The sequence below is a fragment of the Malania oleifera genome, chromosome 5, assembly GCF_029873635.1.
Source record: "Malania oleifera isolate guangnan ecotype guangnan chromosome 5, ASM2987363v1, whole genome shotgun sequence".
Lineage (NCBI taxonomy): Eukaryota > Viridiplantae > Streptophyta > Magnoliopsida > Santalales > Ximeniaceae > Malania > Malania oleifera.
In genome coordinates, this window is record NC_080421.1 from 44463768 (window position 1) to 44490188 (window position 26421).

At 33.2% G+C, this 26421-nt stretch overlaps 1 protein-coding gene across 1 annotated transcript; it reads left to right on the forward strand.

The window, feature by feature from the left end:
* Nucleotides 1-24179: 24179 nt before the first annotated feature.
* LOC131155499 (F-box/kelch-repeat protein At1g57790-like) lies at nt 24180-26304 on the forward strand. The gene is made up of 3 exons (XM_058108694.1): nt 24180-24293; nt 24984-25114; nt 25259-26304. Exon 3 carries the CDS (start codon nt 25271-25273, stop codon nt 26234-26236), a length of 966 nt encoding a protein of 321 aa, XP_057964677.1. The 5' UTR covers nt 24180-24293; nt 24984-25114; nt 25259-25270; the 3' UTR covers nt 26237-26304.
* Nucleotides 26305-26421: the final 117 nt, after the last annotated feature.

The following is a 26421-nucleotide window of genomic DNA, read 5'->3' on the forward strand; positions in this document are numbered from 1 at the left end:
TTATATATATATTAGATAAGATCTATAGATTTGAAAGCTCGAGGTTGTCTTGAATAAGTTGATGGTGGATCTTCTAAAGGATTAATTTGACAATCTATGGAAGCTGGATTTGCTTGATTTTGGTTCAACTTGAAAATATCTATTGATTTGACAAAGTTTAAAATCAATTGGAAGATGGATCCATATCCAATATTCGTGACCATGAGCCTAATCATAAACAATGGATTCTTGGAAGAAGAATCAATTGCTCGATATTGATCAGAATTTGAGTATTCTTTGATTCCAAAGAATGAAAGCTTGGTCCTTAATTTTTGTGTTGGCCTCTTCGTTTCTCCAAGCCTAATCCTCATCCCCTTCTTGGAAAGGTCATATAGAGTATTCATAGGAAAAATCAGGGTTATGTGAAAATCCTGAAAACTTACATATCTTGACACATGTCCTTTGTGTGTTGGCTTTACAAAAACGGGCCAATTAGTTGCATTTTGTTACAAGTCCAAGGCTTTCCTTTTCTAATGATGCCCATTATTTATTAGGCTTACTAAAATAATTTACCAAATTTATGTTATTTTAGCTAATTAAATCAAGTTTAGGTAATACTAATTTTTTTATGCCTATAGTTGAGAAAAAATAAATTTGCCCATTAAGAATTGCTATCATGATGGATTAATAGGATAGGTAGTTAGGAAGAAAAAAAGACAAAGATTACAGGAACCTCCACTATTGTTTCATGGAAATCAATGGTAGCTAAACAGAAACATCCTTATAGCAAAGTTCAACTTACAATCTTCTCTTTATGTTTTTTGTGTTTCTGTGATTTAACAATCCTTAGAAGCTAAGGGGCAAAGTTCAAATAGATCTTAGAAATAAAAAAATTACCCAATATTTATGGGATTGAAGAAGTTTGAAGAATCTGTATAGAACCACTCTACTATAGGAAGAATAAAGATGGAAGAAAGAATTGGACGATAAGAAATGACATATGACACATTAATAAAACAAATCTTTGATAGACAATAGATGAGTATTAAAACTAGTTGGATAGGCAAACATATCATGACAAAATATGAAATGCTTGAATATTCAAAGTAAGAACACCCAACACATCAACACTATTCATTTTATGGCCCTAATAGTCAAAAGTGCATAGGACTACCTAATAAATGATAGTTATGTGCCCCGTGTAGAGGGCACACAAAAGCATTTCTCAACAAAATATATTCAGAGATAACAAAATAAAAGTCAATATGAAAATATTAATCCCACAAAAAAGAAATAAAAGTAGAAATAGGCAAAAGAAAGTACTCACCTTCAGAGCTTTCTCTTCATTATAAATGAATTTGGGTAGTTTCCTAATTAAATTCTTATGGTCCGCTTTATCCAATGCCTTGCTAATCTAGAAAAAAAGACAATGATTCTTAGGTAGAAGGGAATTGTTGCTTGCTAAACTAGAAAAAACAAAAAAATTCAAGTTGAAGTAAAATTTTAGCAACAATTCAAATCACGGTTAACATATAACAATCAATACATATGTAAACTGTACAAAAACAATCCACAACAATTATATGAAAGTAATAATAACAAATACACAAGAAATTACGTGGTTCGACAATATCTACATCCACGGGAGTAAACGACAAAGATTTCACTATCTTCTTGTCCAAAGGACATGAACAATACATCAACCATGTACAAAAATATCATACACAACATATATATAAAGTTCTTAGAGGTTCTCCCTCCAAAACCAAACCAAATTAACATCCTAATTTAAAATTTTAAAAACTATGATGGCAACCCGAGCCAAACCGTCGACGGTTTGTAGACATACCATCGATGGTTTTAGACAGAGAATAAAATCTCTCTGAAACTGGGACAAACCGTCGATGGTTATAGGGCTACCGTCGACGATTTCCCCTGCTAACACCAGCATCTTGATTTTCAACCATATTTTCTCTTTGTGCATGCCTTCCACTCACTCATATGAGCCACATATCACAACACTGCCCACATATCAATACTACCTAAGGTGCACACACACAACCCAAAGTTCTAACTGTTATTCCTCCCAAAACGAAGCCAGCAACAAAGATGCTTGTGCTGCTTGGCCTTCCACTTTCACTTTAATTACAAGAAGACATTGTCATTAAAATAGGCAGTCATTTTAATTGAAATATGGAAAATAATGACAACAAAATGGCAACTTTAGAGTTGAAAGAACAAAACAGTACTGGTATCTTTCCTGACCTTTTAGTGGTTGTTTGAAGTTTAAGAGTCGCACTTTGCCCAAGTGAATACTGGCATTAGACAACAAGATGGTATAGCCTCGACTCCCGGGAAACTGGTCCACTGGCCTGAAAATAGAGCCTAGCAAAAATTTTCAGGAGAAATACGACAGTCTACGTATTTTCACATCTAAGCATATTGAACGAAGTGCACAACAATAAGACAAGTGAAGTGGTTTCGAATGTATCTACCCTGTCAAAATAAACTTATGTTGTGGACTCAACTCTCGTAAATTAAACCAAGCAATATCCAATGAAAGTAAACATTCCATCACCATAAAAAACTCAAGCATAAGTTCAGGTAGACCAAAGTAAATTCACAACAACACCCTCACGATTTGAAAAAATATTAGGCACATTGGGTGTCTAATTGAAAAGTTACAAATTTTATTACTGCTATTAAAAATTTACTAATTGAAATAAATTATAATTTTTTTTATTAATGGCAATTTTGTGCCAACTTTAAAAAAAAAATTATGATTTTTAAAAAATAAAAATTTGAACTAAAATGACACATGTCCAAAACTAGTTAGCATGCATAAAATAGGTTTTTTTTAAAAAAAATTATTATTATACTTTATGTTGTGTCCTTGATGTGCTTAAAAAAATTTTCGACTTGGCCTACGTATCTTGCTTCCGGCATAGTGTCCTGACTTGGTCAAAGCTCACCTTTTAAGGAGAGTGAGACTATGTGAGAGAGAAAGGATTGCAATCCACAAACAGGACAGCACATGGAGAAACTCGAAAATTGGAAAACGTAGCAATGAAATATGTTAAAAATGGAGGAACAAAAAAGAGAGAGTGAGTAGAAATTGCATTAATTTATATTATATACAAAAGTACGAATAGTATAAATCATTTTGTGAGAAAAATATCCTGATCTTTTGAAAATAAGACCAAATATTTCTAAAAGTTAAATTTTGTATCATATATATCATAATCTGTTGACCTTATTGGTTACACCTAGTTTTGATTATGACAAATACTTTTGGTACTAATGGTTGTATTGAGAATTGCATGCAGGTTCACCTTATGCACACTTTAAGACTAAAAGACATATCATGATGGCGTGAGGTGTTTGTGCGAAGAAATAAGATCTATGTGTTGTATTTTGTATTCATTTGATTATTTCTTCATTCTAGAATGTAATTTATTATGAACTATGCACGTGTATGGCTTGTAATAATTTGCATTATGCATGGTAGGTAGGTATGCTCAAAACGACCATAGTTGGACTTTAAGTACCTACAAAGACCTTAGGGAAGGTCAACCGACATCGGATTTTTCTGGTAGGATAGAAAGTCCTTAGGTCTCTAAACAAATGCACTAATAAGTCCTCATTATCATCTTCATATTAGGGGAATTAAAATTAGCTAAAATTAGACTTAAAATTGAAAAGGTTGAGAGGGTTCGGGCGACTGAACCTATGCCATGTAAAGCGGCTCGGGCGACCGAACAAGTCAACATGTTGACTTAGCTTCGGGCGACCAAACCTATTTTGAACATATCTTCCTCGGGCACCCAAAGGCTTTTCAGAGCACTTTTCAACTACTCGGGCGACTAAACGTTTACGTTCAAAAGAGGCTCGGGCAACCGAACTGCCTAATTCAATTAACCAAACTCTGAGCCGGGCACCCGAAATGTCGAACAAAAGCTACTAACTTTTGTTCGGCCAACCGAGACATAATTCGAGCACCCGAAACTCTTAAAGTTGTATTTTTGGCTGTGTCTGTTCGGGCACCCGATCTTATGACCGGGCGACCGAACCTCGCGGGTGAAAAATATTTTTACTAATTTTTAAATTAGGTAAACTGTGTTAATTTTCTTAATGGTCTTTTAAACAATATTAATTATACCCACTATGTCCCCAACGGTCAAAAAATCCTCCTTGCATATATATACTCATTCATTTGTCTTAATTACAAAGGGATTAGCAAACTTGATTAGGGCAAAAATTCTCTCAACTCTCAAAACCCTAAAAACCCTATATTAGCCAAATACTTCTTGAAAACACTCACATACTCCTCATTCTCTTTCTCTAAGCATTGTGAGTATCTCTATAAGGCTATTGTGCTTAAATTTCTCTAGCTAATACTCTCTCTTGATATATTGATTGATTGATTTTATTTTAGAGTATAGCCTAAATTTTTTCCACCGATTTCATTTCATAAATCTAGTGTGGAAAGACTTTAAGGGTTTTGGTTCTTGCATTATTGTTGCAAGTTACCTAAACCTAGATTTTGTGTGCAAAAATCTTTTTCTCAAAAAGTTAGTCTTTCAAACAACTCCATTGTGCTTTAAACATTGAAATATACTATTGAGTTTGTTTGATTTATCTTGCTTAGCATATTTGAAACCCTAATTTGTTTTTGTGATATTCAAATAGTGTGTTTCAAATCTTGCTTAGATATATACTCTAGATCTGAACTGAAAGTATATATGTGATTGAGTGTTTAGCACACATAAGAGCACTGAGCATATTTACATATCATTCGTGCTTGCATTATTGACTGAGTTGTATTGGTGCACACATCTGCTTGCCTAGAAGCAAATTTCTGTGTACACATTTTATACACATTGGTTGTATTATAGGCACAAGCCTAAAGAGGAAAACTAGCCCTGTGGAATAGTCCTAGATTGGCTTAGACCCGGTTAGGAAAGTTAGGTGTGTCGTCCGATTAAGGCATGTCGGTTGAGGTTAGCCCCTTGAATTGACTTAGTTTGTACAGGTGCTGCTCTACCTATTTAAGTGAGCATTACAGTGATAATCCTTGTGCTGGTGTGGCCAAGGCGGGGATGTAGGCACAGTTGGCCAAACCCCGATAACATATCGTGCATGTTCTTTACATTTCCACAATTTACATTTACTGCACGTGTATGTTTGCTTGATGATTGTGTAAATTGACCCTAGGTTGAATTACATTGTTGTTAACATCAGTAGACATAGGCAACAAATTTTAAATAACCAATTCACCCCCCTCTTAGGGTTGCACCATAATTATCATAATCTTTTAAAAGAAAGACTAAACATTTCTAAAAGGTATAATTTTCATACTATATGTACAAGTGTTAATTGTGTAAATCATTATGTATGCAAAATATATCCTTATTAGATAACACTAGATTTCTCTGTGAGCCAGTGGGGACCGTGGATGGTAAGAGTTCTCTGTGAGCCAGCGGGGACCATGGATGGTAATGGAGACGTGTCCCGGGAGTCGGGTTGGCCGAACGTCCAACTGATGCATAGAAGCCTTGTCCGCATCCAGACTTTACCCTGATCAGTGAGACCTGGGGGCAGAGGACGCTGATCTGTAGGTTTGGTGCCGCACCAGGGGGGTCCAAAGGGCTCATTGGTGGCTGGAGTTCCTATGTAAATAAATAAATAAATAAACACTTGATTTAGATAACACTAGATTTAGATCGCCTAGGAATTCTCGTTTAAAAATAGAAGATAAAATATTACATTTCATTAAAAAAATAAAATAAACAAATAGTATATAAATCATGTGTGTGTGTGTGTCTATATATATATATATATATATATATAATAAATGAATAAATTAATAGAAGTACAAATAGGATAAATGATTTTATGAAAAAATACATCTTTAAATTTTCAAAATAAGCTAATAATCCTAAAAGAAAGTAAATTCAACCAAAATTAGGTAATATTATATTTATAAAATATATTTTAGATAAGCTAAATGTTTGAAACCGAAAAAAGTACTTCATTTCACTAAAAACAAACTAAACTAGATATATATATGCGAATAGCGTAAATTATTTTTTAGGAAAAAAAATATTATTATCTTTTAAAAATAAGCCAAAGCATTTCCTGAAAAACAAAATTTAAGAAAAATTTGATAGATTTATATTTAAAATTTTATTTTAAATAATATCAACTAAAATCCATTTAATTAAAAATGAAATAAATATAATGGTATATAAATACTAAATAGAGGATACAACTCAAAATAAAATAGGTAAATACTTCTAACTCATCTAAAATTATTTTGCGTTATCTAATATATAGATAACAATATAACTTCTAAAAATCGAATTCAAAAAAATTATAAACTTAGAAGTACTCTCAAATAAGCTATTTGAAATCCAAAAAAATCTCATTAATTGATCATTAAGTAAACAAAATGTAATAATTATAAATATTTTAGGTAGCAAATCATAATTTAGAAATTATAATTAATTTAGTAAATATTTTCATCGGAAGAAGTCATATATTGAGATTTTTCATAAAATAAAAAATAATAAAAATATTATATATTTTCTTTTATCTTGAGTGAGTTATAAATATTAGGCATAATGTTAATTAGAGCATTCCTCTCATATCATACCTTATATTTTTAATAAAAATATAAATTTTTACAATTAAATTTGAATATTCATACTTGATATTTACAAACTAAATTATGAGAGTATATTATTCTTTAAAAAAAATAAAACTAAATTTTATCAAGAATTACAAAAATATCTTAAATAATGTTATTGCCACTCAATCACGTGCAATGCACATGACACATTTACTAGTTAAAATTAAAGGCTAGTTTAGAGCTTAAGAGACATTAAGAAAAAGAAAGGAAGATACAAACAAATTCATATATATGTAATTTTTCTTAAGAAACAAATTCATATTTTTATATTTAATTATCATAAAAAATGATGAAGAAAATAATATATATATATATATATATATCAATTAATAATTAAATATTTAGTTCTATATGTCATTGACATTTAATTAATTTTAGTTTTAAAATAACCTTTTAATATTTGATAAAAATATATATAATAAAAAATCAAATTTTCTTCTTACTCTCCCTTCACTTCCTTCCACCAAATAAAATTTTTAATTTGAGACCTAAAAGAAATGAATTTACATATTTAATGAAGGTTGAGAGTTAAAGATGTCATCATGCATAGAAGGCTATATAAGATTTCAAAAGCATTAGAGGAAAGAGAGGGAGGATTGGATGGAATGTAAATGATAAAATGCATGTTGGGGTTCAGATGAGACATGGTTCTTCCACCTGAAACCAAGAGGGCAAGACTGCAAACTCCACAAAACCACTTGGTATTTCTGAGAGAAATCTAAAAATTTCCAATGAATGACAAAGAAAAGAAAAGAGAACTCACCATGAATGACAAAGTAGTTTGACAATTTTTATTTTAAAATGCTAGTATTACAATGGTCTTCTTCTTTATTTTCATAAAGGACTATCAACTAAAGTAAAGCACTATTTCATAGGCTAAATATGTATAGTTATTGCAAGAAAAGAAAAGAGAAGTTACAATGAATGAAATATCAATTAGTAGCCCTAATTTTGGGCTATCTTTTGACAATGGCCTATACTATCAGAGCACAAGGCTCCAGGTTTTAACAGGGTCAGGGAAGGTGGTTAGTAGGCAGCCTTGCCCTAATTCTAGAGAAGCTTGTAATAAGTCAATTTTAATTGCAATTTTCATAGCACATGTAATGAAGCCGTTTTAATCCTAAGTCCTTTTATCATTACTTGGTTGTGGCTCCATATTTCACAACAGCTAATTGAGAAGAAGAAGAAGAAGAAGAAGAAGAGCTATAGGAAAATAAATTTCATGTTATATCACGTGATTCAAGATATGCATAACAAGATACCCATGAATAAACCATAACATGATAGAATGTGAACATATTGGGAATTATTAACCCTAGGTTTAATTAACCTAATTTTGATGATAACAAACTATAATATTCTAATGGTTTTGGGCTTAAGTTATTTTTAATAGGGTCAAGTCATTGAAGTTGAAGATTTGAGAGAAGATTTGAAGACTTTATTTGCTTTATTTGGTCTCATTTCTCTCAAGTTGTAATGTATTTTATCTTGTATATCTTTAAGAATATGAAGGTCATGGTACTATCAACATCAGGTTTTGAGGAGCCGTTTGGGTTGCCAACGTTTGATAACTGTTTTAAAATCAAAATAATTTTTGAAAATGGAGGCACTACTTTATGTTATCTTTGAAAAGGCAAAATAAAGAAAGTATTTTGAAGAGATTAGGTTCAAGAGTACATATGTGCATAGGAAACGTAACACTTTAAGTCCTTGTTTTTGAGAATTCAAAGGGTTAGCATCTTGGAATACCTATTTCATCAAATGGTTGTCATACTTACTTTGTATGTGTCTATATGTGTACATCCCATTTGAAATGATTTTTGAAAGAACCAACCCTTGAAAAAGGCTTTCATAGGATTTATAAAAATCCCTATTACTTTGAAGCCAAATATAAAAACAAAAAACAAAAAATACAAAGAACACACATAATACACACATGCATATCAAATAAGTAAAAAATGCAAGGGAGTTTGAGTTTTTTATTTGTTATAATTGAATCTACAAAGTAGATTGCCTATATATGCTCAAAAGAGGAATCAAGCCATCTTTAGTTCCAAATAACAATGTTATTTTGAAAAATATATCAAACAACATGAATTTACATGATTTTGGTTTCTTTGGGAGGAAAACCATAAAAGTTGACTTGAAATCCCTTGAAGTATCTTTTAAAAAGGAGATTCTTTTTAATTCACTCAACAGCTATATCATAAATGGTCCATTAAAAATTTAAATTTTCTAAAAGACATGTTTGGTTTATTTGAAGGAAAAACCACAAAAACCATTTAAAAGTGTGGATTTTTGGAAAGAGGACGACAAAATCGCCTTGATCGTCAGAAAAAATTGGAGAACACCTAGATGCCACTTCATGGGTGAATGACCCCAAATGAATTGAAAACGTATGGACTTCCAGGAGTAGAACCATAAACCTACCTGGTTCATTTGTTTGAAAAGATTGAAGAACACCCAAACTCCGCTTCATGGGTGTATATCCCCGAGTAATTTGAAAACTCTTGCCAAAACATTGATATTTTTCAGAAAACTCATGCAAATCCATTGGTTATTGATGAAAAAGTTGATTTTTTTTTTTTTTTTTTGGTAGAGAAACCATGAAAACCCTGAAGAAAAGATCCCCTAACATCAATCACAGGTACTATACCATGTGTAGAGACATAACATACTTGGAATCACTAAAGAAATTAAAAGAGAATGCAAAATACACAATCTTGGGAATTGGCAGTCGACCATCTGGCCAACGACGATATTTTCAAAAAGAGGGAGAGGCCAATCAACTGCCTAATGTGGTTGATTTACTGCTTGAAAAAGATCTTCAATGCACATGATGATTTTGATACTTTAACATACTTTCTCCTATGGAATCATGAAATAAACATATCCTAGTATCCCTAACAAGCAATTTTGACATAGGAAAGTAGAGAAATCATGAAGCACAAATCATAAAATTCAAAGAGTCACATATATGCTTCAACATGCCAAAGTCAATCATATACATGGAAATGAAAAAAGTAAAGGGTTTGACACTGGCTTTTTTGAAGAAAACCCCTCTGTAAATCAAATAGAAAACTTCTCACTTTGAATTATACCCCTAAACCTTTAAGAGAAGAGAAGTGTGATTCCTCTCCTTTATTTTCTTCAAATGTAAATTCTCTTGAAAATATTGAATTCCTCTTGAAAACCCTCACTTTGCTCTCTATTCAATCTCTCCTAAAATCTCCTCGAGAATGTCCTTTCATAGATATAGAGACCCGAAAAATAGTAAGCATTGAAATAATAAAGAAAAGAGGAAAATTAGTTTGGCAAAGGCCAAACCGTCAACGTTTTTGGTGGAGCTCAGAAAATCGTCAACGGTTTTAGTTACCGAGACTCAGTAAAAGATAAAACAATAGAAATGGTTTGGTTAAAGGGCCAAACCATCGATGGTTTCAGGGAAAAGGTCGACGGTTTCCCCTGTGCCAGCAGCCTACAAATAGGCTTCTAAGTCATTTTTAATTGTAAAAATTCTCTCTCTCTCTCTCTCTCTCTCTCTCTCTCTCTCTCTCTCTCTCTCTCTCTCTATCTCTCTCTCTCTCTCTCTCTCTCTTCAATTTATAGCTTGGTTTGAGTGCGAATCGAAGAAGAAACGTCATTTCGAGAGCCTAGTGAGGTTTCTTCGCTGTTTAATCAGAGCATTTTCGTAAATCAGACATTTCAGGCACCACTCCAAAACTAGGGTAAGAAAGATGTTTTTAAAGTTTAGTTAGTTGTTGGAAGTATGTGGGCCTAGGAATGTTAAATGGTTGCTATTCTGGGGTTAAGTTGATTAAATTAGGGTTTATGGATACAGGGCCTTGTGTGTACGTCGCATGCACGATTTTAGGATCCCTGCAGACATTTCCTCTAGGAATCAAGTATGGAGATAGAATATGTCAGGTATTTTTAGAAAATCTACTGGTTCAAAATACAGTATTTGATAATAGAAAATATTTATATGATTCTCTAGATATTTAGGTATATGGGAATGGAATTTATGAATTAATGTATGTTTTGGGAAATCTGATGTTTGGACTGAGTAAACTCTAGAAACAGAATTAATATAATTTTTCAGCAAAAATATGTTTCCCCAAACAATTAGTATATTATAGAGCGACACTCGCTCGTGTGGCATGAGCGTGATTATTTTACGGTATGTATAAACAGACCATGATATTTTATGATTATACTTAACAAATGTAGTTTGATAATGATTTTTAGAATGACATAGACATCACAGAAAATATGATATTATACAGTATACTATTACAGATCATCCGGCCTAGTGCCGTGATATTTCAATTGGCCCAGTGCCATGATATTTCAGTTGGCCCAGTGCCGTGATATTTCAGTCAGCCCAATGCCGTGATATTTTAGCTGGCTTAGTGCCGTGACAGTTTAGTCGGCCTAGTGTTGTGATCAGATATATATAACAGTTTATTCATAAATTTTATTATGACAAATTTTACACAGAAACATGGAACGAGTTATGTTACAGTTATTTATGAAATGTACTATATGATAGCAAAACCCTGATGGCTTAGTTTAGTTTCAGAGTACGGTACCATAGCTATTAGTTCATATTAGTGCTACCACACGTCTTAGATAGTGTTGGTGATTGGATAATCGATTAAGCCTAAAGAAGAATAGTGTGCCCCCTGCCAGCCCGGACCAGGCTGGGCAGGCCAATCGTACTTACAAACAAATCAGTTTTGGCTTAACATGGTAGGCCAACCATTGTTAGGTCCTGCCTACGTGCTGCACAACCCAATCATGTGGGGGTAATATATGATATCAACTAGCTAACCATCTAGGGAAAAATTTCAGTATTATACAATTATAACAGATGATTTATATGTTTTTAGTAATTTATTATAACACAATATGTTTATGTTGAAAATATGATTTCTCCAGACTTACATAAGTATGAGTACCGTTTTTCCTGATTTATCAAATACATATAATTATGTTATAGTTAATTATGTATAAAATATATTTATGATACACAATAGAAATTTTGTTGCCACACACTGATGATAATCTATCCCATTTACTGAGAGGTGTCTCACCCCAGAATTCAAACATTTCAGGAGATCTAGACAGGCAAGCAGAGCGAGCTCCGAGGTAGAGGAGGTGTGGGTACAATCCTAGATTCAGGGTGAATGTTGATCTAGGAGATGTGTTTCGTATAATCCCTAGGATGATTTATGGTTTTTTGGGATGCACATGTATATTTATGGAGATAGTAGAACTCTGGTATTGTATATAAGGTTTAGGTATATTATGTTTTTTGCTACATAGATAATATGTATTTATGGACAGGTATCCCCAGTACCCACTTTGGGTCTGGGATGACATTTTGGATGTTATTATTGGTATCAGAGTAATTTTATATTTTTAGCAGTATAGAAAAAAAAAAAAAACAGAATTTTCGAGTCGTCACAATAAACCTTCAATAGGGGGAGGGAAAACCATTTTTAAGTTTGAATTTCAAATTTTGAATGCGAAAATAACTACCAATAACCACCAACCATTAACTACCTCTGTCAAAAGTTAACATGTGGCATTAATGGGAACATTTTTGGTCCAAAATCTCCATGTAATCAATTAAGAACATGTCAAAAAATTCAAATTTTCCATAAACCGGTCAACTAAACCCTTATGGAGCCAATGGCTAGAAATGGAGGGAGGGCCAAACGGCTGCCCTAAGAGGCCAGCTGACTGCCCAGTGAAAAGCTTGGCCCTTTCTCTTTATTTTTTTTCCTAATTTTTGCATCTTCATTCAAGTCAAATTTTGTTTGGTCAAAAATTGACTATCAATAGCTGCCCTTATTTTACTAATATCTTTGAATTAAGATGTTAGGAAATGATAAAGATGTCATTTTTTTTATCGAACTCCAACAAGAAGAATGTATTGATTGCTCTTTTACGACTTCCATTACTTTGGCCTAGCTCCTTCATGAAATTTTTTGAACCATTAGAATTTGTTAATATCTCCACATTCTTCTTATATACTTCTCCAAAACGTCGTTTGCATTCAAGTTCTTGGCACCACTAACCTTGCTAATTATTTGTAAACAGTGTGGGTCTAGATGGTGTGAGTTTGGAATTTCAAATGATGAAGTTAAGGAAATGAAGGATTATTGAAAATTGAGATTAAGGCAAAATTTGGTATGATGGCAAAATCATTGTTGATTGCTCTGGCAATACCTTTTTGAAAAGTAAGGAGTAATCCTAAGAGGAGGGTGAATTGGGTTTTAAAATTTTCTTTAAGATTCTTTTTATAAATTCTTTCCCAACTTATTTTATACTTAGAAATCACACAAGAATGGTTTGAATTTCAATTACAATATCAATTGAGAATCAAATTCACTTTAAATCTTTATGAAAAAGTATATCAATTTGATCTTACAGCAATTTAAATTAACACTCAATCAATGAATCCAATCAATCAATAAGCCAACACCATCCACAAGTTAATCAATTAAACAATGAATGATTTACAGCAGTGCTTCCAAGATTAAGCTTTTGAATATGTCAACCCACTTTGAATATTAATGAGTCTTAGGTGTTAATCAATCAACATACTCCCTTACGGTTTCCAAAATATGCATTGATCAACCAACATACTCCCTTTCAATTTCCGCAATTCCCAAAAATAAATTAATTTTTAGCAATTTAATACACAACCATGCAGTTTATATATGTGCAGAAAATCAAAGAGAGTAAGGAAGAGAGTGAGACCGAGTTTTTACGAGGTTCGGCTACACTCGCCTACGTCCTCACCTTAGGCAGCGCACCTAAGGATTCCACTATACCACTCCCTTATGGGTGAAGTAAACCTTTACAACACTACTGCAATAGGATAGAGCCCTCCTCTCCAAGCGATACCCCATACTCAGTACAATGATTCAATAGCCCTGAACCGTCAAGAAGATAAGAAAACTTCTTGCGTACAAGAATCACTCTAAAAAGGAGCATATTAGTACAAGTTATAGCACAACTGAGAATACTTCAATTTAAATATCAATGAAGAATAGAATTGAAGCTTAGAGAATATATCACCGGGATCCTTTTTTGATTGATCAAAATCAGAATTTATGCTAAAAGATCGGTGGAAAATAACTCATCAAATTTCAGAAAAACTTCAACAAGTATGTGAGCACAAAGGCTTTTGGAAGAGTATGAGAATTATAAGCTTGATTGTTGTTTTGAATTATTGGTGTATGATTTGATTTGTGAAATCATGTATTTATAGAGTTAAAAAGTCATATTTTCGTGTTGCCTAAGTGTAATAGCCCGAAAAATTTTACACAGGGAGTTCGTCGATGAACACAGGGAGTTCGTTGATGAGGGCATAAGGAGGCCTCGTCGACAAAGCCACGTCTTATCAACGGCTTTGTCGACAAGGAGATACCAAGAAAAGGTTTAAGGCTGACTGAAACTCATCGACGAGGGAGCAGGTTTGTCGACGAAATTTCTACAAGACTCGACGACGAGGTGACGTGTCTCGTCGATGAATACGGCCCTCTAAATAGTTGAAACCTGGAATTTTTTATGAACATTCAGCACAAACTCTCTCTCTCTCTCTCTCTCTCTCTCTCTCTCTCTCTCTTTCTCTTTAAAACGCCTCTCCCTCCTTCTCTCTTCAATCCTAACCCCATTTCTCGCCGGATTGAAGATCTGAGGCCACCACGATGCTCCTGGCGAAGTTCTCTACAAATCTACTAAAGCTGATCATGGGAGAAGTTAGTTTGGAATTCATCCCAAATTCAGGAAAAGGTATTTTATTCAGATTATGTCTTCCTCATAGTTATAAGAAATGTTGTAGGTAAGAAAATATTGATGTTTTGTTCTGGGGAATGTTGTTTTCAGAGTATTGAATGGAGAACCCTACGGGTGTAAAGCTAGAGTTCAGTGAAAGGCTTTTCAGATTTAAGGTAAGGGAAATATGCTATGCTAGGAATTTTTATAATGTTATCAAAGATTTTACACATATGAATATACCAGCTTATTACCCAATTTTACAGAATATGAGTTTTAAATGCTTGTGTGGCCTAAGTAGATATTTATGTGATGAAGAACTTATATAGTTTTTACAGTATATCATACTATACTGAATACACAGATATAGATAGTATAATACATATATTTATCCAAAACAATATATTACAGTTTTACTCAGATCAGTATGTTATTGTTTAATACAGATCAGTATATTACAGATATTTATCACGAATAGTATATTATAGTTTTACTCAGATTAGTATATTACAGCTTTATTCAGAACAGTATATATAGTATTTATAGTTTGTCATGTTTCCTATTACCATAACATTTAGAGTATACAAACAGAGTATATAGACAAAGTATACAGACAGATATACAGAGATAGCATCAAGATGCTACAGATACAGAATACAGAGATTACAGTATTTACAGTACAAAAGATAGCGTTATGGTAATTTTGGAAACATGATGAAAATAGTAAAAGAGTATATATGTATATATATGATATCAGATCCCTGTGAAAATATTACAGACAGATACAGTATAGATACAGAATACAGAGCACGTTATCGTTGCTATATACAGATAGAGTGCAACCACATATCTCAGATAGTGTGTGGGTACTGTCAACCGTGCTCGGAGAGTATGTTGCTCCCCAGTTTGCTAGGTTAAGGGGGCTGATTTGACAAGGTAGCAGTCAATCCCGAGTTTAGGAGTTGATGCAGTTTAGCCGAGCTGAGATAGTGTAGAGTATAGTGACTTACCTGGAGGGCCGACCAGGTTAAGTCCTGCCTACGGACCGCACAATCCTGTCATGAGGGGTCAAATCATGACATACAGAGTTCCAGGGATAAAAAGCACAGTTACGTATACGTATACAATTTTACAGCTTTTGTTGTATATAGTATGATATTAGTAGTATGAATGATAGAAAGTTCAGATGATACATATATTTTAAGCTACTATACATGTGATATATGTGTTTTTATAGATTTACCAGATCATGTAGTTTTACTTACTATTATTATAGTTTTACGACTCAGTCACCACACACTAGTAATAGCATATTTCCACTTACTGAGCGTCATCTCACCCCATTACTTTATCATTTTTCAGGTGAGCCAGTTAGGCAAGCAGATCGAGCTCGTGGATAGGGAGTTTATTTGATTACCCTGATTGTAGGGTGAGTTTTTTACTGAGTTTTGTATTTTTAGGGTAGATGATACGGGAGAGAATTATTTTGTATGGCTATGGTCTGTATATACTAGATTCTGTATTGTATAGTATATATGGTTATATGATTTATGTTTCTGCTGCGTAGGTATGAATACTGTATACAGGATTACCCCGGTGCCTGCTAAGGCCCGAATTTTTTAGCAAAGGGTATCAGAACAGTTTATATATATATATATGATGATGATGATGATGTAAATTTTGAGGTCGTTACACTAAGTTACTTGGAGTGTTTCCCAAGTTTTGACAAAGTTTGGGGCACAAGCAACATAATTTGGAAACTTTTAAACGTTGTTTTAAACTAGTCGTTACGAAGTTCAGTCGCCTGGACTTTGAAATTTAGCATAATATCCAAGTCAGAATGGGGTCAGGCACCTAGACTCACAGGGGTCAGTCGCCTGGGCCGATTCTGTTTCCCAATTTTAATTCAATATAAATGTCAGTCACCTTACCAATCAAGGGTCAGTCGCCTGGGCAGTTAAAAAACTTTTTTTTTTTAAACTTGTTTCCAAAACCTCTTGCGAACTTATTTTGATACTTTTGAAGATATTTTCCGAGGTTTTTAAAATATGGTCTCTAAGTCCATGATTAACCCTAATGAGCTTCAAAGCATTCATATTGATTTTAATTGAAGTACTTACACAAGACTTCCTTAAGACTTAAAACTTTTCTAAACTTGAATTCTTCATGTATATCTTGCTTTGAGTCCATCTTATCTTGAGTTTCAATATTCTTTAAGCTTTCATAGGATTTGTCTATCTTTGACCTTTTGAGCTTCCTTTTGATCACTTGTCTTTGGAATGCAGTCTTTTATAACACTTGTGATCTTGGACTCTTATGCTTGAACTTGAACCTATAATGCTGGAACTTTTTGAGCTTCATATGTTTAATTTCCTGAAACATCATCACTTAAACCACAACATGTTAAATTACCTTGATTTGTTATCATCAAAATAAGATTTGAAAGTCAGGTTAGGCCAACACTTTTTATTCCTCATGAAATGAATAAGATATTCAAGTATAAGAGAATGACTTCTTGAAAATGATTGTTCATTCCTTTAAACCGCCCCAGTTGGCATTCTTGGAATTTCAAGGAACATCCTTAACTACCCTAGTTTTGATTGAGTAAAATTTTCATCCAATATTCTAAATATTTGAGTAAATTTACCTTTGATTTCTATGGCCAATTGACAACTATCAAATTTTCATTGGAAACCTCAACCTTGTGACTGCTTGGACTAAATCCATCATTTGACTTGATAAGTTGCCTATGTACCCCATTTTTTGGGATCAAGCCCATTCATAGTTCATATGTTATTGAGATAGTACTTGCAAAATCCTTCTTTTGACAATCATCACATTTCTTCTTCTTCTTTTTCTTTTTTATTTTCTTTATTTTTTTTTTCAAAGACCATCTCCTATGGATAATAATGAAGTCACAAAGACATTGAAAACAAATTGAGGTGAAAACTTGAATTTTATTGTTTGTTAAAAGCATCATTACATTATTTTAAGAAAAAAGCTCTAAGACTTACTCTTTTGTTACATCAGACTCCTCCAAAGAATTATTCTCACTACACGGGGCCCTTGGTAGTGTAGATTTATTTGTTGATGTTGTTTTTTTATCATCTTCAACCTCCTTTTTGGCTTGATCAAATAACTATACCCTTGAACTCCTTTGCATTATGATTTGATGAGATGTTATGTGTCTTTTGTCTTGAATCTTCCTTCCGTATCTTTTATATGCTTGATATTCATGTTTCAATCATTTTCAAAAACTCTTCTATGTCTTTGATTTCTTATCTATTACAGGATATTCTCATTACATTCAATAATGGATTTGGATTTAGGGAATGATATAAGGGAGTGATAATTGGTACAAATATAAGGAAGTAAAAGGGATAAGGTTGTTTACAAAGATGACATATTCTTTGGCAATAGGTCAAACCAAAGAAAGGTAAGCATTTATCAAATCACACATGCATAGGAACATCCCGCTGATGCCCCCCTAGATTAGTTAATGGCTTGCTTTCGAGCAATACAATGAACTTTTTGAACTTGACATCTTCTTCTAGTACAATCTCCAATCCATGTCTCATAACATGCATGTGATGAATTAGGAAAATTGTAGTGAATATTTGAGATCACTAGTCCAGACTCATACAAGGTTTCTCCTTTTGTTTCACCTTTTTGTTCCAACATTTGTTCAGTAGTTGTCGTGCTGACTTCTGCAACCTTCAGGTTTTCATTGTTAAATACTAAGGGTATTTTCTATATTTTCATTAAAAGGACACTTTAATGACTCAGCTTCAATGTACGTCACATTCAATTGGATTGCCCCAATGTTCTCGTCTCCCTTCACAATAATTAAATGGTCAATATAAAATGAATTTTAACTTCTGATGCAATGAAGATGACACTACCCTAACTGCATGGATCCATGACCTGCCCAATAATAGATTGAAGGAAGGCTAAATTTCCAAGACTTGGAATTCAATTTTGAAGATACGGGGACCAATCCCAGTGTCAAGGTCGATCTCTCTCATAACTCCTTGCAGGACTTCGTTAAAAGTCTTAATTATTGTATTACTTTCTCTTACTAAAGACTTGTCTATTCGTAACTTTACCAGTGTTGAAGATGGACATACGTTAAGTGCTGAACCACTGTCAATCAAGACTTGAGGTATGATCTTCTCTCCATGCCTTACACTTATGTACAAAATATTTACATTACCTCTTCCATCCGATGGAATTTCATCATCTATGCAAGCAACATTATTTACTGCTAACATGGCATCGATTATATTCTCAAATTGTTCAATTAATACTTCCTGAGCTACATGAGTTTCCTTCAATACTTTCAGTAAGACATTCATATGACTTTTTAAGGATGTAAGCAAATTAAGTATGGAGATTTGAGCAAAAGTTTTATTCGGTTGTTCTACAATGTTGTAATTATTGATCCTAGGCTATTGTAGGAATTTCTTGACTAATTCATCATGAACTTCCTTGTTTTTATCTGTGTTTGCTTCTTTTCTTTCTCTTCATTCATTTTCGCTTTACCCTTTCTCTTTCTTTCCAAGTATTTTGGAGTGTAGCAACGACACTTCTTGTCATACCACCAATACAAGATAAATCAGCCACTTTTGCTAACTTACTTGTTTTCACCACTTCTTTTTCATACTTCCAAGGCATAATTCAGTTTGAAGAATATAAATATGGAGAAGGTGGTTTAAGAATCAAGGTTTCAATATTGGATATAGAAGATGGCTAGTATTAGATGACTGTTAGTGTGAAGTTGATAGTAATAGAAGATGTTGAAGGTGTGGACCGATTGGTGCCATGAATTTCATATACTTCAAAAGTATTAATGGTTGTGCTACCATGATTTGGCAATGGATTTGTTTTCACATTAGGGCTTGAAGCATTCTTTACTAGTTAGATTTTCAAGATATTGATATTAATGAAATCTTGAATTTGATGCTTCAAGGTTAAGCAGTTGTTGGTCACATAACCATTGCATTTATATGATGTTCACAATTCTAATACAGATCATAGAACTTCGTATCTTGTCCTGGTTTCATGATCATTGGTACAATTTTCCCTTGAGCTTGTAACTAGTGATACGAGTCTACAAAAGGAATAGGAAGACTGGTGAATTCTCTTCTTGGTCTCGGTTAGGATTAGCTTGAATTAGTAATGAGTAGATGATGGGTTGAGTGGTATAGGTGCAAATTTCCTAAATTGGATTCTGATTCTATGTCTTATTCTTAGAAATTGCATTCACTTTTCCTTCAACTTTCTCTTTCTTGATAAATATTTTCTTCCCAACAACTTGTTCAACTAATTTCAAAGTGGCATAGTCAGTGAGTTTCCTTGATTTTGGCCTGCGTTTTAATTCTTTCCCCAACAACTACAACTGCTGCAAAGTTGGATAGACTTTGTGGAATCAACTGGTCAAAGTAAACACCTTTCAATATAACCATTTCGATATACAATAGTGGTGGATTTACTTGAGCAGCAACCTTCCTCCATCTTTGAACATATTCCTTGAAAGTTTCTAAATTGTTCTTCTCTATATTCTGAAGACTCATTCGGTCTATAGCAATCTCAACATTGAATTGGCTTTTTAATCCACTCAACAACCGCATCATGAATGGTCCATTAAAAAGTTATATTTTCTATAAAAAAAAAATTATATTTGGTTTATTTTGAAAGAAAAAAAAAAACCATTGAAAAGTGTGTGTTTTTTGTAAGGAGAACCATAGACCCACCCTGTCCGTTAGAAAAGATTGGAGAAAATCCACACACTACTTTTTGGGTGTATGACCCCAAATAATTTGAAAAAGTATGGATTTTTAGGAGGAGAACCACAAACCCACCTAGACCATCTATTTGAAAATATTGGAGAACACCTAAATGCTGCTTCATGGATGTACAATAAAACTCATGCCAAAACATTGATATTTTTTTAGAAAACACATTCCATCCATTGGTTGTTCATAAAAAAAAAGTTGATTTTTTTTAAAGAAACCATGAAAACTTTGAAGAAAAGATCTCCCAACATTAATCACAAGTACTCTACCATGTGTAGAGACAATAACATACTTGGAATCACTAAAGAAATCAAGAGAGAATGCAAAATATGCACTCTTAGGAATTGGCAGTCGACTATATGTTGGGGTTGGTTAATTGTTTGTAGCCAACGACTACATTTTCAAAAAGAGGGAGTGGCCAATCAACCGTCTAGAGTGGCTAATTAACTGACTGAAAATTATCTTCAATGCATATGCATGATTTTGATACTCTTAACATACTTTCTCCTATGCAATCATGAAAGAAACATGTCCTATGATCCCAATTTTGACATATGAAAGTAGAGAAATCATTAAGCACAAATCGCGTGCCACAATTCAATCATATGCATGGAAATGAATGAAGTAAAGGGTTTGGCACTGACCTTTTTGAAGAAGGACCCTCTGTAGATCAAGTGGAAGACCCTTCACTTCGAATTACACCCCTAAAGTCTCCTTCAATAGAATAGAAATGTGAGTTCTCTCCTTTCTTTCCTTCATATGAAGATTCTCTTGAAACTCAAAAATTCCCATTGAAAACCCTCACTTTGACCTCGATCCCTCCTAAACTCTCTTTGAGAATTTCCTTTTATAAACCTTCAATGGAGGGAGGGAAGATCATTTTCAAATTTGAATTTCAAAACTTGAATTGAAAAATCACTACTAATAACAGCCAACCATTAACTGCCTATGTAGGAGGTTGACGTGTGACACTAGTGGAACACATTGTTAATCCAAAAATCTCTAGCCAATCGCGTGAGGACATGTCAAAAAATTCAAAATTTTCGCAGGTCAATCAATACCTTAAGGGGTGGATCGACCGCCTACGAGATGGCGCCAACAGCTAGAAATGGGGGAGGGTCGATTGTCTAGCTAGTGAAAAGTTTGGAATTTCTCTTTATTTATTCTTTATTTTTGCATCTCTATTTAGGTCAAAGTTTGTTTGGTCAAAATTTGACTATCGATAGGCATTAAGGCACTAAAACATGAAAAAACGCACAAAATGAAGAAATTCTTCTCAGCTGCCCTACCAAGGCGGGGTGGTTAACCCATCCTCAGAGGGCAGTCGACCAATTCAGGTAGTAGCCGGGGACAATCATTTGATCCACTTAGAGTTGGCTACAATGGTCTAATTTTCTCAAATGACTAGTGTCCAGTCGATTGACCTGTAACCCAAGTTGACTGATTTCTATAGTAGACTAACTCTAATAAGTAGGAAAATGACTAGTTTTGATCTTAACTCTATATATATGACCTCTAAAGCCAAAGGAATATAGGAGAATATATCTGTATTAAATTTTGAAGCACCCAAAGTCTTTAATCTCTCTTAATCTCTCTTGTGCCTTAAATTGCTCACTTTTGAGAGAAACATAAAAATCTTGTGCCACAATCTTGCACATATTTTAATAGTTATTTGTGTTATTTCAATTTGTAAATCATTTGGTGAGAGGAAATTTGGTTTCTAAACATTCTTTTATTTGGCTTCCTTGCCTATGTTAAAGCAAGGGTGGTTGTAATTGATTTCCTTGGTCTCTAAAAAACAAAGGAAATAGTGAAACCTCAAGGTGGTTTACCTTAAGAGAGTGGACATTGGCTGACTAACAAACCAGTATGAAAAGAGTTTGCATTTCTCTATCCCTACTTTCCTTTACTTGAATTGCTTCAATATTTGTGTATTTACTTGTTTTGTTTAATTTGCTTTAAATTTGGTAATTGCTTATTAAACTTAATTCACCCCTGCTCCCTTGGATTGCCACTTGGGCCAACAATTGGTATGAGAACATCTCTAATTTTTAACTTAACCATCTTAGAGGATCCATGGAAACCAACACCTTTTCTTTTGTCTTTGAGAGACCTTCCACCATTGGACTGCCATTCTTTAAAAGAATTGATTTTACTTTTGAAAAACTAGCTAGGATGAGTATATACCTTCAATCTTTTAATTTTGAAATATGGGATATTATGCTAAATGGATATACCCCTTCCAACAATGGTTAAAAATGGTGCAACAAAGCCTAAACCTAGAAATACACGGAATAGAAATGATAAGCATTTGCATACCATCAATGCAAGAGTGATGCACATACTAACAAAAACAACCTAAGTATGCCTAAAATTGAAATTAAAAAAGGTAACAGAACGCCCCAATTTTACTATATAATGACTAGGCCAAACAAAATGTCTATGATAGTTTTTTCTATAATTAAAAAAATGCTTCCTTGTTTTTAAATTTTTTGACATTTGTATAAAAGAAAAGTTATATAACACCTTTTTTTTTGCAAGCTCACTTGTAAAAGTAGTTTTATTTTCAATTTCTAATTTTTCAAATCATTACAAACATATCACATTGTTTTCCAATTTTCTAAGTTTTTATAAATTAAAAAAATTAGAGAATATTTTTTTATTATTTTCTAAATTTCTAATTTCTTATTTCGTGTATGAGAGTGTGGAATTTGCATCTTCGACTTTGATTTATATAAATAATGCATTGAGTTTTGTTGCTTAGGATTGTGATGGAGTGTTGTATTTTCATTTTCTTTCTTTGCTTAGCTCATAATCCCATTGCTTCCGATGAATCCACGCAGTATGCACTCTGCTGATGTGATTGAGAATTTTGAAGAGGATTTGTGGCATCAAACTTTTTGGCCATCTAATTAATTTAATCACAATTCAAAGCTCATCCCGTAGTTGTCCATAATTATATATTTAAGTCTCGTTTAGGGCTTGAAAAATATTTATCTCATATTTAGAGACATCTTAGATTTAGAGTTGTATTGAATTTTGATGAGATGTAATATAAAATTACATTGAAGTTTGTTCAAATCTATTTAAATCCAAATTTAAGGTTCGAAATTTATACTCGTAAATGCAGCATTAAACTTTATTTAAAACTTAAAAAATATTATGATCTCATTTGAAATTTGGAAAAAAATATAAAAAATAAAAAATATTTTTTTTATCATTTGTTAAAATGATAAAAAAATAACATATCATTGAATAAAAATTTAATTTTATACATCATTAATATATATTTTTTCTTAATTTCTAATTATATTTAAAAAAAATTTAATTTTAATAGTATTTGACATTAGAGAGGAAATATGATAGAAAATTAATTACCTTCTTATTTTTATTTTCTTAATTTTCATTCTCCAAACAAATTTTTTTAGTTTTCATTTGTAGATTTCAAAATAATTAAAAAAGGGCAAGTTATTTTTAAAATTTTTAAAAATTATATAAGATAATATTTGTGATTATAGGTTTTAACGTTTGAATTTGGATTTGGGAAAAACTCAATGCATTATTTATATTAAAAAAATTAGCTTTTTTTTTTCATAGTTGTTCGGGAAATTTTAAAAATGGAAGTCTAAAATTATTTTCCATTGGAAAGAATTGGAGAAAGGAAAGAGGAAAATACAAAATATATATATATATATATTTTCAATATTACAAAAATTTGTTCTTTCCTTTTCTATCGCTAATATTTTTAAATATGTTAAAATTAATTTTTTAAATAATGGTTAATATACTGAGAAATTATTAGTTTCTTAAAATATAAAATCATTGACCGAAAGATACCCGTTTGCCTCACGGCGTTTTTGTTTTTTCTGCGTATTTCCAAAAATGTGATTTCCTATTCTATAAAAGGTTTCGCGCTTGTATTCCAACCGACCGCGAAGTCATTCAAACGGAAGCAAAGTCACGAGGACCGGAAGGGCCGTCCCTCGATCTCCAACTCATTCGTCACCGATCGATCCACGGCTCCAACTCCTCCTCTGGTACTGACTCGCATCCATCTTCTTCCTCTTTTTGCTTTCTCTTCTGCATTTGTTTCCACAGTGGACTCATCAATTGTCATATGTTGGTTAAGTTTTGATCAGAAGGATGTGTCCTTGAAAACTCCAGGTTCTACCCTTCCATGGTGGAAGAAACTCCCCAGGAGAAATTTAATGAAAGAAGATCAACATGTATTATGCGTTTGGGAATGGATTTCAAAATAATTAAAAAAGGGCAAGTTATTTTTAAAATTTTTAAAAATTATAGAAGGTAATATTTGTGATTATAGGTTTTAAGGTTTGAATTTGGATTTGGAAAAAACTCAATGCATTATTTATATAAAAAAATTTAGCTTTTTTTTTTTCGTAGTTGTTCGGGAAATTTTAAAAATGGAAGACTAAAATTATTTTCCAGCCTGGGAAAGTATTGGAGAAAGGAAAGAGGAAAATACAAAATATATATATATATATATATATTTTTTCATTTTGGATATTACAAAAATTTGTTCTTTCCTTTTCTATCGCTAATATTTTAAATTATGTTAAAATTAAATTTCTAAATAATGGTTAATATACTGAGAAATTATTAGTTTCTAAAAAATAAAATCATTGACCGAAAGATACCCGTTTGCCTAACGGCGTTTTTGTATTTTCTGCGTATTTCCAAAAATGTGATTTCCTATTCTATAAAAGGTTTCGCGCTTGTATTCCCACCGACCGCGAAGTCATTCAAACGGAAGCAAAGTTACGAGGACCGGAAGGGCCGTCCCTCGATCTCCAACTCATTCGTCACCGATCGATCCCCGGCTCCAACTCCTCCTCTGGTACTGACTCCCATCCATCTTCCTCCTCTTTTTGCTTTCTCTTTTTGCAATTAACATCAATATCAGGTCCAAAGTCACCTTTCTTGATCCTCATGACATTGTTGAATTTCCCGTAAGGGGGCTGACTAGTGATTTTTTTTTTAGTTTTATACAGGCATGTCAACTCCTAGCAGCCGATCATGCTTAACTCGTCCACCTGCACCTCTGAAGTGCCCATGGCTTGTGTTTTCTCATGGGAAGCACAAGTCCACACAGACATTCTACAACGTAGCTGAAGATTGCTATTATGTGAAAAGCGTACCTGATTTGTGCCAAAAATACATATGTGCTTGTTGTCACGGATGGCTGGTGATTATGGATATCAACTCCGATGACTTTTTTTTACTTAATCCTGTTTCAATGGAAAAAATAAAGCTGCCACCATGGAATTCATTTACGTTGGAGTCTTGTGTTTTGTCGCTGCCTCCTAGCAATCCCAACTGCATTGTTGTTGTTTTTGCTGTGAGTTTAGGCGAACCTTATATCAGATTTTGCCGACCAGGTGATTGCAGATGGACTGATTGTGAACTGGGATCACTACTTGAATTGCTGAGGTTTCCTACTACCTGTAATGGCAAAATTTATGGACTTACTAAAGTCAAAGGAAGTCTTGCAACCTTAGAGTTTGTTGGCTCCAATGTATCTGTCAGGAAATTAGTAATGGAGAAACGTCCTTGGCCATCCTTGGCAGGAATTACACAGTCAGGAGCACATCTAGTTGAATCAGGTGGGGAGCTTTATCTTGTCGTCACAGCGCTTGTCGGCGAAGCCGCTAAGCTTCGGGATGTGGAAGTGTTTAAAATGGACTTCCCAAGTTTAACTTGGTTGGAGGTGGAAAGTTTAGGTGACCGAGCATTTTTCGTCGATGGAAATTGGGGAAACTCTGTTTCTTGCTCCTCTGCAGCATCAAGAATTGAGGGAAATGCTATTTACTACATTGATGGACGAGGAGACAAGAACCTGTATGTGTTTCATCTTGAAGATAGGAGCTTATCTGTTTCTCTGCCTTGTCCAAAATTTCGTCATCTGTTGGATACTCTTTGGGTTATGCCAGAAATTCAAGAGCATGCTAAACTAGATTGATTAGCCATGTACTATCATTTATTATTTTGTTGCTAACCACGGAAAATTACTCGTAGTTTCGGATGGCTTATGTGGTTGTTATGTTTATATTGATATTTTCTTTAATGCTCGATAATTATAATCTCATAAGTCTAATCAATTCTTTAGAAATTTTTTTCTTTCATAACATAAAGCAACTTTACTTA